The sequence below is a fragment of the Hemitrygon akajei genome, chromosome 2, assembly GCF_048418815.1.
Source record: "Hemitrygon akajei chromosome 2, sHemAka1.3, whole genome shotgun sequence".
Lineage (NCBI taxonomy): Eukaryota > Metazoa > Chordata > Chondrichthyes > Myliobatiformes > Dasyatidae > Hemitrygon > Hemitrygon akajei.
Window position 1 is genome coordinate 185,376,450 of NC_133125.1, and position 14,389 is coordinate 185,390,838.

General features: G+C 44.1%; 1 protein-coding gene across 1 annotated transcript in view; it reads left to right on the forward strand.

Annotated features, from left to right (window-relative positions):
- Window positions 1–859, forward strand: part of LOC140738425 (uncharacterized) — a 124,013-nt gene extending 123,154 nt beyond the window's left edge. Inside the window, exons 18-19 of the mRNA XM_073065700.1 lie at window positions 228–274; window positions 782–859. Coding sequence (XP_072921801.1) covers window positions 228–274; window positions 782–859 — 125 coding nt within the window. The remainder of the gene's footprint in view (window positions 1–227; window positions 275–781) is intronic.
- Window positions 860–14,389: the final 13,530 nt, after the last annotated feature.

The window sequence follows — 14,389 nt, forward strand, 5'->3', positions numbered from 1 at the left end:
CATTTAAATAGACATGGTTTAGAAGGGTATGGACCTCGTGGACAAATGGGATTGGTGTCGATGGGCAAAATGCACAGCATGATGAGATGGGCCAAAGGGCCTGTTTCTGTGCTGTACAAATCTGTGACTCAGCTGTGAATAAATGGTCGTTTAAAATAGCACCAAATAATCTTCAACAATGTATATTATTCATCAGAATTTATAAGGGATTATTTCATTCATTACAGGCAGAAACGAAGGAACTAATGAGAATAACCATCCTGAAATTGAACAGGTATTTTGTTCATATAAATTCCTGCAGTTTTCTTGTGTTTAAACAGTTTGTAAATTCACTGTTATTTCTCCCTCTCTCAATTCAACATGTATAAACTCACTGGAATCTTCCTGCTGTATTTATAACACCACTCTCTCTCATTTATTGACACATGGGTCAGTGGGAATCATGACCTCTGTTACTGTCGATAATATCTGGTTAAATTTAATTTAATGGACAGTATCCCTTAGTGTTTCATTACATTTGTGTTTGGACACGATTATGGATATTTACCATTTCTCCCAGTCTGTGTCTGGTTCTGCAGAAAGTGGTTGTCTCTGTCTGACCCCTTTGTAACATCAGTTATGTCCAATTAGTCACCTCTGCCTCTCCCTCGTCCCACTCCCCTCCCTTGTCCTGTCCCACACCCCTCCCCCCACTCAGCCCATCACTCTGTCCCATCTTTATCTCAGTGAGCAAAGTGAAGATTTGTCATCATGTATAACAAACACATTCTGTCCATTTTAGGATCATGGAGAAGTTCAGGAATTACAAACTCTCAGCCCAGGTCACGAAGATGAACCTGAAAATCATCCGGTCAGTTAGAAGGGACACGGCAGCCTTCAGTTCCAGAGGTGACTGTGAGGGCAGGTTCTGTGTCCCTGCTGTAGACTGGAGCCTGGAAATTCCTTCCCTCCAACAGTGGGGAACATGGTGCTCTGCAGCTGTAACTTGTCTCACCCTGAGTGAGAACAACACTGCACTCATTTCAGCTCTCAGCTTCCGGTGAGAAATTCAATCGTTGATAATCTGGCAAAATTCTCATTGGCACCTTTGTGCTCATTGTGCTAACCACTACTCCACCCCACCTTTGTGTTGTTGTATCAGACTAAACCAGTGAATCCAAGCCCAGAAATCCTTTCCATTTTGTACAAGTATTAAAACTGCACATTAGTGATAAGGTGACTCCTGTGAAAGGAGTAGGTGAAGGCCTATTCCACACTGGTGAGCAAGCTAACCACGTGAGAGTTAAGTGGAAAAGGGACAAAGGTTGACCAAATGCCACTTTGAATAATAGGATCTGGTTTTGAGGGAATTCGACAAAGCATGTAAATAATAAAGGCAACACCATGGAAGATTGACTGTTTGAATGTTAAGTTTAAAAGTAAAATAGAGATTAGTATTTGCACAAACTTTTGTAATGTTCTATATTTTAATCACACATGCATTGGTTCACATTTTGTAATACACACTTAAGCTAAGATCACAACCCTTTGGTATTTTTGGCTAACATGAAAAATAAAAATAGGAGGTTACTAAGTTGGAGTCTGATGCTACAGGAATTTGATATTAAAATACAACATATTAAAGGGAGTGACAATGTAATTGCTGACTGTTTGTTTAGATGTTAATTTGAACATGTATCTGTATTATTTTTGTAGTTAAGACCACTTCTGTATTTTGTTAAATTCTGTAATTCTGTAAGATGGTGTATTAGTTAATTTTCACCTTGGTGAAAATTCCCAGAAGGATGGGGGTGTTACGAAGGATGAACAGCTCTGATGGGCAGAAGGGTGCAGAGTTGCCCATGTCCCCCCCCCCCGGGAGAATCACAAACTGTTACTGTTGCTATGCTGCTCATGAGAGAGAGAAATGAAGAGAAAACATGCCAGAACATCTGCTACAGATAAGAGAGGGGAGAGAGACTTGTTGATTCACCATATTATGACTTCTGAGAGGGTTATTTATCTTGTACCATTCTGTTCATTAACATTCCTCAGTGGACAGCTGGAGTGGGCTGGTTTGATGGACACAGCCATTCAAAATTGATTGACAACTGAGACCCCGTGAGTAGGGATAAAAGTGAGGTCTGGAGAGACACCCTTCAGACACACCAGGAGACACACTAGTGGACACTGATTGAGTGTTGGAACCCACGGGAAGGTGTGGGGCATCGGAGACCGAACAAAGAGATCAGTCAGTTAAACTCACAGTGTTATAGCTGGGCCGGTGGGGACTTGTGCATGTGTCCACTCATGCCAGAGTGACGAGTCCACCACAGAACAACGGTCTAGCTGAAGGACAGAGGGGTCATAACTGAGTGACCACAACGACACGATGGATCAAGAACGTAAAAGAAGGTTTGCCTGCCTGTAGCTGTTACTGCTCGCTCGCTCTCTCGCTCTCTCCAATGATTACAACACAACAACCATATCTACCTCAGTACGCATGAACTGAACTGAACTTTATACTTTTGTATGACAATGCATTATCCCCTAGACATCGATAGAGCTTGTTTATTATTGCTTATTATTATTCCCACACTTTTAGGTTTATTATTGCTAACGTGTATTATATATATATTTGCATTATTGATATTGATTTGCTTATTTTACTAATAAACACTTTTGAATATAGTACCACCAGACTCCAACGGATTCTTCTTTCTCTGCTGGTTAGACACCCAGTTACGGGATATGTAACAGGTGTGGTTGTTGGAGTTTAATCATCCCAGTCCCAGGACATTGCAACAGGAGTCCCTCAGGGCAGTGTTCAACACCCGGCCATCTTTAGGAGCTCTGTCAATGACCTTCACACTGTCAGAAGGTCAGTTCTGTTGGGCAATGAGGCAGTTTGTGCCCACACATACTAAACAGTGGACCAAACTGAGGCCAGGGATGGTAAGTAGGAAGTGCTGATGGAAGGAGCCATGAGGGAGCGATTGACGGAGTGTCTGTTGGTCAGGAAACCAATGTGATGAGAAAATAATAGTCGGGTGTGGGGGGTGGGAGTTGCTGGGCTGACTGGATCATAGAGCCAAAGGGCCTATTGCTGTATCTCAGCAAAGAAATAACGTGTAATTTTCAGGCTTTATAAGGCATGGGTGAGACTGTACTTGGACTATTGTGAGCAGTTCTGGGCCCCCTATCTAAGAAAGGATGAGCTGCATTGGAGAGGTTCCTGAGGAGGTTTATCAGAATTATCCCAGGAATGAAAGGGTTAATACACGAGGAGCTTTTGATGGCTCTGGGCCTGTACTCACTGGAGTTTAGAAGTATAAGGGAGGTATCTCTGAAACCTTTCAAGTTTTGAAAAACCGAAACAGAATGGATGTGGAGAGGATGTTTTCAATAGTGGTGAAGTCTAGGAACAGAGGGCACAGCCTCAGATACAAGGACACCACTTTGGAACAGAGATGAGGAGGAATTTCTTCAGCGACAGGGCGGTGAATCTGTGGAATTCATTGCCACGGATGCTATTGCGGCCAAGTCGTTGTGTGTATTTATGGGGGGGTGATGGGTTCTTGATTAGTAAGGGTGTCAAATGTTACAGGCAGGAGGCAGGAGGATGAGGTTCAGAGGGCAATTAAATCAGCCATGATAGAATGGTGGAGCAGAGCTGATGGGCTGAATGGCCTAATTCTGTTCCTATGTCTTTTCATCCTGAAATAAACAACATTTAGTGAAAGCATTTCAATGTTTCTCTACATGGACTGAGTTCATTAATGATCTGTTGTCCTGTTTGATATGAGGTTGAGGAGAGTGAGGTCTGAAAGCAATTCAATACAATATCCATCATAAAATCATTTGGGGAATTATTGAGTGAGCAGAGGCCAGCATTCAATACCATTTCCCTAACCTTGGTTTTTAACTGCTGGGCACAGGGGTCAGACCATCCCACCATTTGGTATTTATGAATCACCCAGACTTGGGTATGTTCGGTATCAGCTCAGTGTCTGCAGGTGAAGTGAAGCCAGGGATGAAGTCAGCAGTGAGGTGGGGGGGAAACACGATGTAATCCAAACCTGAGTGTGGTGTCATTGCGACAGGAGAGGAGGCCATGGTCTGACATGTTGGAATGGGAAGCGGAGTTAAAATGATTGATGTGAAATCAGGGATGAAGTCAACAGTGAGGTGGGGGGAAACAGACTCCTAGAGGCCGTGAACTAACTGGGGGGGCCTGGCTGGGATTGTCGGTGCAGAGAAGTGGAAAACTGCTCGTATTGGATAGAAGAATGAGAATCGATCTAAACTCAACGGTGTAAATGATATGGTCGTGATATCAGGGCAACTCAGTGCATCAGAGGGAACAGGGAAGAGCTGGTAGTGTTTGTATGGAAATCCTTTAAGTTTGTCAAACTAGTTGAAGTGGTAAAAAAATTAATGTGAAAAAGGACTATTGAACCATCTCCTTGTATAACAAGGGATTTTGACCTCATAATCTACCTCACCATAGTCTTGCAGTTATTGTCTGCCTACAATGCAGTTCCTATGTAATTCTGCATTGTTATTGTTCTACCTTGTACAACCTCAATGCACTGTTGTAATGAAATGATCCATTTGGATGACACCATACCAGCTTTCTGATTCTTTGATTTATTCAGTGACAGAGAATGGAACAATAAGGATATTAAGGGATGCTGACATATCTTATAGTACAGATTCAGCCTCAGCTGGAATATTGTGCTCAGTCATGTGTAGCTTACTGTATGAGGACATGGGAGATGATGAGAAGAGACTTACTTGAATGGTCACAAGGTTGGGGGACTTCATTTCCATGGGGATAATGAAAATTTGGGAACTGCTTCCATGGGGAGAGAGCATTTAATGGAGATGTTCCAACTCTTGAAGGATTTCATGTGAAGAAACAATATTCTGTAGGAAATATGAAGCTTCCAGGTCAAGACGTAAGAGTGGGTGAAGAGGGTGAATTGGAAACTGTTACCAAGCACAAATGAGAAGAACAGATTTCACAATTTTTGCCCTTTCCCAACTTCCCAAAGCATCTCCCATCGAGTGAAGAGTCTTTGGGTCTGTGGGAACTGATATAAGGAAGGACATGAAGGGTTACAGAGAGAAGGCAGGAGAGCCTCAGAGAGAAATGGATCTGCCATGATGAAATAGCAGAGCAGACTCAATGGGCCAAATGGCCTAATTCTGCTCCTATATTGTATGTGTCTTATGGTAATGTAGGAAGTACAGCAAGCAATGTCCAGTCAGCAAGCTCCCACACATGGCAACGTGACCACATCATCTGCTTTAGTGAAGTTGATCCAGGGATAGTTTGATTGCGTTGTTTTCCCAGAGGTGGCACCATTGGTTTCTCACATTGACTGGGTAGGCTGCAGAACCTCACGTTACATCGGATCTGAGAGGCAGCACGTCCAACACACCACACACCCTCACTGCTCCACTGGAACCACTCAGCCTGGACTTCACGCTCGTCCCTGGAGTGGGACTTCAACCCACAGCAATCTGACCCAAAGGTGTAACAAAAACACGTCAAAATTCACTGCTTGTTCTTTACTGATTCAGCAGCAAGAGGTATCCGCAAAGGAGGCCCTGTACATGTGTTAATGGTTCTAACAAATCACTTCATTACAGTTATAGAAAAATAAAATACAGAGATAAAGAAAAATGATTCATAAAGTAGTAAAAGAGACAAAATAATACTTAGCAACCAATCACTAAACCACTTCACACAATAGACTGCCAGAGGGAACAACAAATGTCTGATAGCTCTTCCAGTCTCTGTTTGAATGCTCTTTCTTAAAGGTTTGCATTGGTTCAGCATGTCGTCTAATTGACAAACTTCTATAGATGCACGGTGGAGAGTATCTTCACTGGCTGCACCGTGACCTGGTGTGGAAACACCAACGTCCAGGAATGGAAAGTTTACAGAAAGTAGAGAAAACAGCCCAGTCCATCACAGGCAAATCCCTCCCCACCACTGAACACATTTACAAGGAGCGCTATCACAAGAAAGCAGCATCCATCATCTAGAACCTCCCACCACCCAGGCCATGCTCTCCTCTCACTACCACCATCAGGCAAGAGGTACAGGAGCCTTTGGTCCCACGTCACCAGGTTCAGGAACAGTTATTACCCTGCAAATGGCAAGCTCCTGAATCAGTTAGTATATGGAGATATATATGTACTTTAATAATAAATTTACTATAACTTTGATATTGACATATATAACATGTGCGGCACAGCTTTGTGGGCCGAAGGGCCTGTATTGTGCTGTAGGTTTTCTCTGTTTCTAACAAATACATTATGTTCTTGTGAGTTTCTTATAAGCTAACTGGACAGGTGGCAACGAGGAGTAGATAGTCTCTTCTACAGCCATTAACATAGAACATAGAAGAGTACAGCACAGAAACAGGCCATTCGGCCCACAATGTTGTGCTGAACCAGATAAAAAACCAACCAAAAACACCTGAATACTAATCCCTACTATTGACACAATGTCCATATCCCTCCATCCTCCTTACATCCATGTGCCTATCCAAATGTCTCTTAAGAGCCTCCAATGCATTTGTCTCTGCCTCATTACCAGGCAGTGCATTCCAAACATCCTCCACTCTCTCAGTAAAAATCCTCACCCCTCACATCCCCCTTGAACCTACCCCCCTCACTTCCAATGCATGTCCTCTGGTATTAGACATTTCTACCCCAGGAAACAGATATTCCCTGTCTGCTCTATCTGTGCCTCTCATACTCTTATAAACCCCTATCAGATCTCCAGTGAGCCTCCGCCACTCCAGAGAAAACAACCCAAGTTTATCCAGCCTCTTATGATAGCACATGCCTCTAAACCAAGTAGCAGCCTTCTGAACCTCCTCTGGACCCTCTCCACAGCCTCAACATCCTTCATATAACGGGGCAACCAGAACTACAGGCAATAATCCAGATGAGGCCTAAAGTTTTATAAAGTTGCAACAAAACCTCCTGACTTTTGAACTCAGTGTCTCAACTAATAAAAGCAAGCATTCCAAAAACCTTCTCAACCTCCTTATTGACCTGTGTGGCCACTTCCACAGAGCTATGAAATTGGATCCCAAGATCTCTCTGCTCAGCAACACCTGGTAATCTTGCCCTTAACAGTGTACTCTCTCCTTGCATTTGCCCTACCACGGTGCAACAGCTCTCATTTATCTGGGTTAATCTCCATCTGCCAATCTTCTGCCCATATCTGCAACTGATCTATATCATGCTGTACTCTTTGCCAGTTTTCTACACTATCAACAACTCCACCAATCTTGGTATCATCTGCAAACTCACCAACCCACCCATCTACATTTTCATCCCGGTCATTTATATACATTACAAACAGCAGAGGTCCTAGCACAGATCCCTGAGAAGCAACACTAATTGCAGACCTCCAGTTCGAATAAGTCCCTTCAACCACTACCCTCTGTCTTCTCAGTGGTAAGCAAGATACTGGAGAGGAGTCTGAGAGATAAGATATACATGATTCTGGGAAAATTGGGGTTGTTTATGGGTGGTCAGCACAGCTTTGTGCCTGGGAGGTCATGTTTTATGAACCTGATTGAGATTTTTGATGATGTGACCATGAAGATCAATGAGGGCACAGCAGTAGACATCTATATGATCTGAAGTCAGGATAGTGAAGAAGGTTTATGGCATGCTGACCTTCATCAGTCAAGACACTGACTATAAAAGTTGGGAGGTAATGGTGCATTTGTACAAGATGCTGGTGAGGCTCCACTTGGACTGTTGTGTTCAGTTTTGGTTCCCCTGTTATAGGAAAATTGCTTTCAAACTGGAAAAATGCAGAAAAGATTTACAAGGATGTTGGCAAGACTTTAGAGGCTGAGTTAAGAATAGGACTTGGAGTGTATGAGACTGAGAGGTGATCTTTCATAGGTGGCTTTTATTGCTAGGGGGATGGAGTATAAGAACAGGGAGGTCTTACTGCAGTTGTACCGGGTATTGGTGAGACCACACCTGGAGTACTGCGTGCAGTTCTGGTGTCCATATTTAAGAAAGGACATACTGGCTCTCGAGGCAGTGCAGAGAAGGTTCACTAGGTTAATTCCGGGGATGGGTGGGTTGATGTATGATGAGAGGTTGAGTAGATTGGGACTCTACTCATTGGAGTTCCGAAGAATGAGAGGCGATCTTATTGAAATGTATAAGATTGTGAAGGGGCTTGATCGGGTGGATGCGGGGAGAATGTTCCCAATGATGGGTGAAACTGGGACTAGGGGGCATAATCTTAAAATAAGGGGATGCCGTTCCAGGACAGAGATGTGGAGAAATTTCTTCACTCAGAGGGTAGTGGGGCTGTGGACTTTACTGCCCCAGAGAGCTGTGGAAGCTACTACACTCAATAAATTCAAAACGGAGATAGGCATTTTCCTGGATAAAAATGGCATTAGGGGATACGGTAAGTGAGCAGGTAAGTGGACATGAGGCTAGGTTTAGATCAGCCATGTGATCTCCTGGACCAGTTTTCGATAGCCTGGATGGGTCGGAGAGGAATTTTCCAGATTTTTTCTCCTCAATTGGCAACTCGGTTTTTTTCCCCGGGTGATCACATGGGTTTGGGCGGGATGAATAATAAAATAAAATGGGCAGCATGGTGCCCTGTTGGTTGGCACTGTTGCCTTGTGGGATTCGGTGAAAACTAGAGTTAAGATTGGATCAGCCATGATCTTGTTGAATGGCGGAGCAGGCTTGAGGGGCCGATTGGCCTACTCCTGCTCCTATCTCCTATGTTCTTATGTATAAAATTGAGGAGCATTGACAGGGTGAATGCACGCAGTCTTTTTCCAAGGTCTGGGAATCAGGAATTAGAGGGTAGAGGTTTATGGAGAGAGGCGCGTGATTTAACAGGAACTTGAGGAGCAACCTTTTCACACAAAGGGTGGGTGGTATCTGTGGAATGAGGTTGCGGAGGAAATCGTTGAAGTGGGTACAATAACAAATTTTAAAAGCCAGTTGAACAGCTGCATGGATAGGAAGGGGTTAGAAGGCTATAGATTAGCTCTGAAGGGTTTTTTGATCAACATGGATCAGTTGGGCTGAAGGGCTGTTTCTGTGCTGCCCCAGTAAACATTGTTAATCTCCTTCCTTGGCTCCACCTATGTAACATGTTCAGCCAGTTAACTCTGGTCAGATTCCATATCTACATATTCCTTTCAAGATTGAGTCAAGATCTGATTTAATCTGTCCAAAAGGGGAAAGGGATTCATTTTTGACTTTGAGCTAAAAATTGTAACCCAGAGTGAGGGAGGCTAAGATCTAAAGATGAGATGACTGGTGACAATTGGAGAGGACGGTTTAACACGACGGTCACACTTTATTGTTCTCATTCTGCCGTTGAGCACATCTGGTCACATTAGTGGTTCCCTGTTTTCCTTACTGCTCATCCTTGTGCAGGAAGGCACAGAGTCGACTGTACTTCCTTAGAAGGTTGGCGTCATTCAATGTCTGTAGTGAGATGCTGAAGATGTTCTATAGGTCAGTTGTGGAGAGCGCCCTCTTCTTTGTGGTGGCGTGTTGGGGAGGAAGCATTAAGAAGAGGGACGCCTCACGTCTTAATAAGCTGGTAAGAAAGGCAGGCTCTGTCGTGGGCAAAGTACTGGAGAGTTTAACATCGGTAGCTGAGCGAAGGGCGCTGAGTAGGTTATGGTCAATTCTGGAAAACTCTGAACATCCTCTACATAGCACCATCCAGAGACAGAGAAGCAGTTTCAGCGACAGGTTACTATCGATGCAATGCTCCTCAGACAGGATGAAGAGGTCAATACTCCCCAATGCCATTGGGCTTTACAATTCAACCGCCAGGACTTAAGAACTTTTTAAAAGCTATTATTAATGCTTTTTGAGATAGTGATTTAGATGCATATCATATTTTTTACTGAGTTAAGTATTGTATGTAATTAGTTTTGATACAACAAGTGTATGGGACATTGGAAAAAAAGTTGAATTTCCCCATGGGGATGAATAAAATATCTATCTATCTATCTATTCTCTGCTTTGAGTTGTTGCTGTTCTACTGCACGTCATCACAAGGCTTTGGGAAACATAAATGGAAACGAAAGATACAGTCTGTGGCACATCAACCCAGTGCTTTCTGAAGCATATGTGTTTACTGAAAACCTACATGGAAAGAGGTTAGAAATTCATTGTCCCCAATAATCACTGAGTTTATTAAAGTGAAATCTAATATTGACCTGAGGTTGGGAGGGGGTGGGGGAGAATCTTCCTGCAAGTTGAGATCAGAGGGGAACCAGACCTTTGGGACAATGTCAGCACCAGCATGAGATCAGACCAGCTTTCCAGCAAGGTGTGATTGACAAGAGAGTGGCTGAGTCTACAGAGTGAAACATTGCCTCACCTGCACCATGACAGTTACTGACGCCTGTTGCACTGATCATCACCCAATCTGCTCAGTTATCGAGCCACAGAATCGGAGACTGAAACAGATCCTGAGCCTTCCAGGTGATGCAGTGATTAACATGAAATCCTCCAGTTCAGTGCACTGCATTCTGTGATCACTGTGCTCTCTGCCTCACTGGGAAATGAGTGAGGCTCTAAGGAAATTGTTGTAGGGTTTCTGGAGCCATGTACACTCTACTGACCTTGAAAACAAACCCAAGCTCAAACCCTGTGATTCTCCCACCGTGGGAATGGTGGGAGACTGCTCAGATTGTCAAGGCAAAGTCCTACGAGATGACCCAGTCTTACACATTGTAGACTCAGCCTGGCCACAAAACGGGGAGAATCCCGGACATTGGTGAGTCAAACCTGCCCAATGGGTTGCACAAGATGCATTTGGAGTTTTGTGTTCTATTTTGGCTGCTGTACTAAAGGAAAATTGTGATTAAACTGGATGGATCACCGAAAATATCTATAAGGATATTGCCAGGACTTGTGGGACTGAGTTACAGGATGGGACTTTATTCCTTGAGACTGAGAGGTGAACATATAGATGCCTAGAAAACCACGAGGGGCAGAGATCGGGTGAATGTCCTTAGTACTTCTCCCAGGGGTGTGTTATCATGAACTAGAGTGCAGAGGTTTAAAGAGAGAGGATAAAGATTTAATAGGAACTTGAGGGACAACGTTTCACATAATGGGTGATCTGTCAGTGGAATGAGCTGCCAGAGGAAGTGGTTGAGGCAGGTACAATAACAGCTTTTAAAAAACAAATGGACCATTACATGGATTGAAGATGTGAAAGGTTATGGGACAGAAGCTGGCAAAGGGGATGAACTTGCAGGGGGCACCATAGTCAGCATGGACCATATGGGGGGAGCAGGGAGGGGGTGAGGTGAACAGAAAACACACACTGTCAATAATGCTGACGGTCACAATCCTTGTTCACACATACAATCAGCCAGCCTCAACTAGTTACTCCTCACCTTCAGTTACCACGTTGCCTTGTGGTCAATGTTCCCTCCAACTTGTAATGACCCGTGCACAAAGATCCTGAGCTGTGTGATTTTTTGCCCAGTGACAACGTGTACACACTGAAATTTTTAAGTGGAAGTAAACCGGAAGCCATTCTAAGGATAATAAACAATCAAGTCCAGTTTGTTGTTCAATTTAAAAAAAAATAAAATAAAATAACTGTCAACACACATAGGGACTCAGCAGGCCAGGCAGCTTCTATGGAAAAGAGGAGAGTCGACGTTTCGGGCTGAAACCCTTTGGAGAGTCCTGTCGGATTTCAAAGATGCATTTAATGTCAAAGAAATGTATATGATATACATCCTGAAATTCTTTTTCTTTGCAACCATCCACGGAAACAGGAGTGTCCCAAAGATGTTAGAACTCCAAAGCCACCCCCCCCCCAATACAGACTTGCAGAATTCCAAAGACTACTCGTTCACCCGGTAATTCGACATACCACAGGCTCTCTCCCTCCCTAATAAGGGAAAAAGAGATGTCTCCGTTTCTCAGCGAGGGGGGAGACATAACAAACAACTCGCTGATTTATGATGTTAGAAGTCCGTTGCGTAGCCTTTTCCGAGCTCTGTGTCCAAAGAACTCGGGTCTTCAATCTCCAACGACACGCCGACTTCCTGCAGAGGCACCGACCTCGAATTCGCCCGCATCCAGGGCCAGGAAATCCCGCAACTCCGAAGGCGAGCTAATCTTCTAGGCTGCGTCCTTGGCATATCGAATAACGGCCAGTCGTGAGACCCCGAGGGCGGTTCCCATTCCCGCAAAGAACCGAAGTCAGCGTGTAAATCCAGGTCAGGGTCTTCAAAAGAACGCAGAAAGGGAAAAATAGAGACATTAAAGATAGAAATAGAGCTGTTTCCGAGATATCAAAGATAGAAATAGAGCTGATTCCGAAAGGAGTCGCCGTTAGACGCATTCTCTCCTAAGCTCCTCTTTCTGGATTTCCAGCATCTGCAGATTTTCTCCAGCTTGTGGTTTAAATAACAGTCAAGAACCTTGATCTCCTCTGGGTTTGATCTTTTTCGCTCTCGTCCATCTTAACTCTCAGAAAACATACAGTATCTATCAGGCCTGTAGCGGGTTCTGAAGGATTTTCTCGCCAGAGCTTTTGCAAACCCTCCTATGTGATTTGCTTGCTAAATGGCGCTTTAAAAAGTCAAGTTTACAAATATCAGTCCACTTGGAAATTCTCCAGCGACTTTTGCGCTTCACGCCTTTTGTTTCTTTGGAATTCGACAGAGTGAATCAATAAATTCTTCAATAAAAACCGTATACACACCAGTTCCAAAATCTGCAGACAAGTCATCACCATCTCCACGTTGTCAACAACGTCCACATCAGAAACCGGAAACGGAAATGTGATCATGAAATATATTTAACAGCCAATGAGGTACAGGATGACAACCTTCCGTGCACAGTTTAAATTTCTTTGTGCACGGGTAGTAGAAGATGTGAGTGCACACACACATCAGTGCGAACATTGCGCGGTGTTTAGATCTGTTCTCTTTTGTTTTGTGGACCTTGCAGTTTGTTAGTTTGCAGTTTTTAAATAAAATATCGGTTATTTTCCACTGCTCTGCATCTCCTGACAAAGGTGATTAGGAACACCGATACCCGCAGGTTCCTTCCATGTCGCTCCTGCCCTTCGTTCTGCAACTCCCTCGTAATCACTGGGTCTGAACTCTGGAATTACCGCCCCAAAAGCACCGTGAGGTCCCCTTCACCAGAAGAATTGCAATGGTTCAAGCAGGCGGCTCACTCCCGCCTTCTTAAAGGCATGAAATGCTGGTCTTGATGGTGACGCCCGGTCCAACAAAACCGAATCTTCCGAACTCAGTGAGTTCAAAGTGTTACGAAACACACACAACATGTGTGATGAACTCAGCAGGTCAGGCAGTATCTACCGAGAGAAATAAAACGACAAGTTGCGGAACGAGGTCCTGATGAAATATCTCGGCCAGAAACGTCGGGAATTTAGCTCCTAGTGTGATCACCCATAGCGGTGATGTCAAAGAGAAGGGTCTAGACAAAGAACGATCCAAGCAAGACCGCAATGGTGGAGCTGGCGGAAGATGATAACACAACGACAGTAAAACCGTGTGGTAGCTGCCCGTGGATCGACCTCCCCACTTTAAACAAAGTTACATGATGGGAATTAACCCTAACAGCCTGATGACAACCCCTCAGGGGAACATCATGTTCAAAGTTCAAAGTAAATAAACGAATTATTAAAGTACAGATAAACAATCCCGAGGTTCATTTCATTGCGGACACTGACAGTGAATACAATGAAGCACAATCGAATCGATGAAAAATCGCGCACAGCGAAGACGGACAGACAACCAGTGTGCAAAAGACAACTAATTGTGCAAATATAATAAATAACTAAACAATAAATATCGAGAACGTTAATTTAAAAATCCTTGAAAGTGAGTCCATAGGTTGTGGGAATAGTGTTGGGGGAGTGAAGTTGCATGAAATTATCCCGACTGTTTCACGAGCCTGATAGTTGAGGGGTAATAACTGTTCCTCATCCCGGTAATTTGGGACCCGGGGCTGCTTTACCTCCCTCCTGATGGCGACAGCGAGAAGAGTATGTGGCCTTTCCCTTCAACCTGATGGCATGATTTCTCCTCCCGGTAAACCAATTCCCCGCATTCCTATATTCCCCTGTCTGACCTTTAACCTCATCACCCTCCTATTGCTGGCCCGTGTGTTCCCTCCTCCTTTCCTTTCACCTTTGGTCCACTCTCCTCTGCTATCGGATTACTTCGTCCTTGACCTTTCCTGCCCACCTGGCTTCACCTATCACCTTCCAGCCAGACTCCTTCCCCTCCTTCCATCTTTTACTTCCGGCATCTTCTCCCTTCCGTCTCAGTCCTGAAGAACAATTTTGGCCCGAAACGTGGACAGT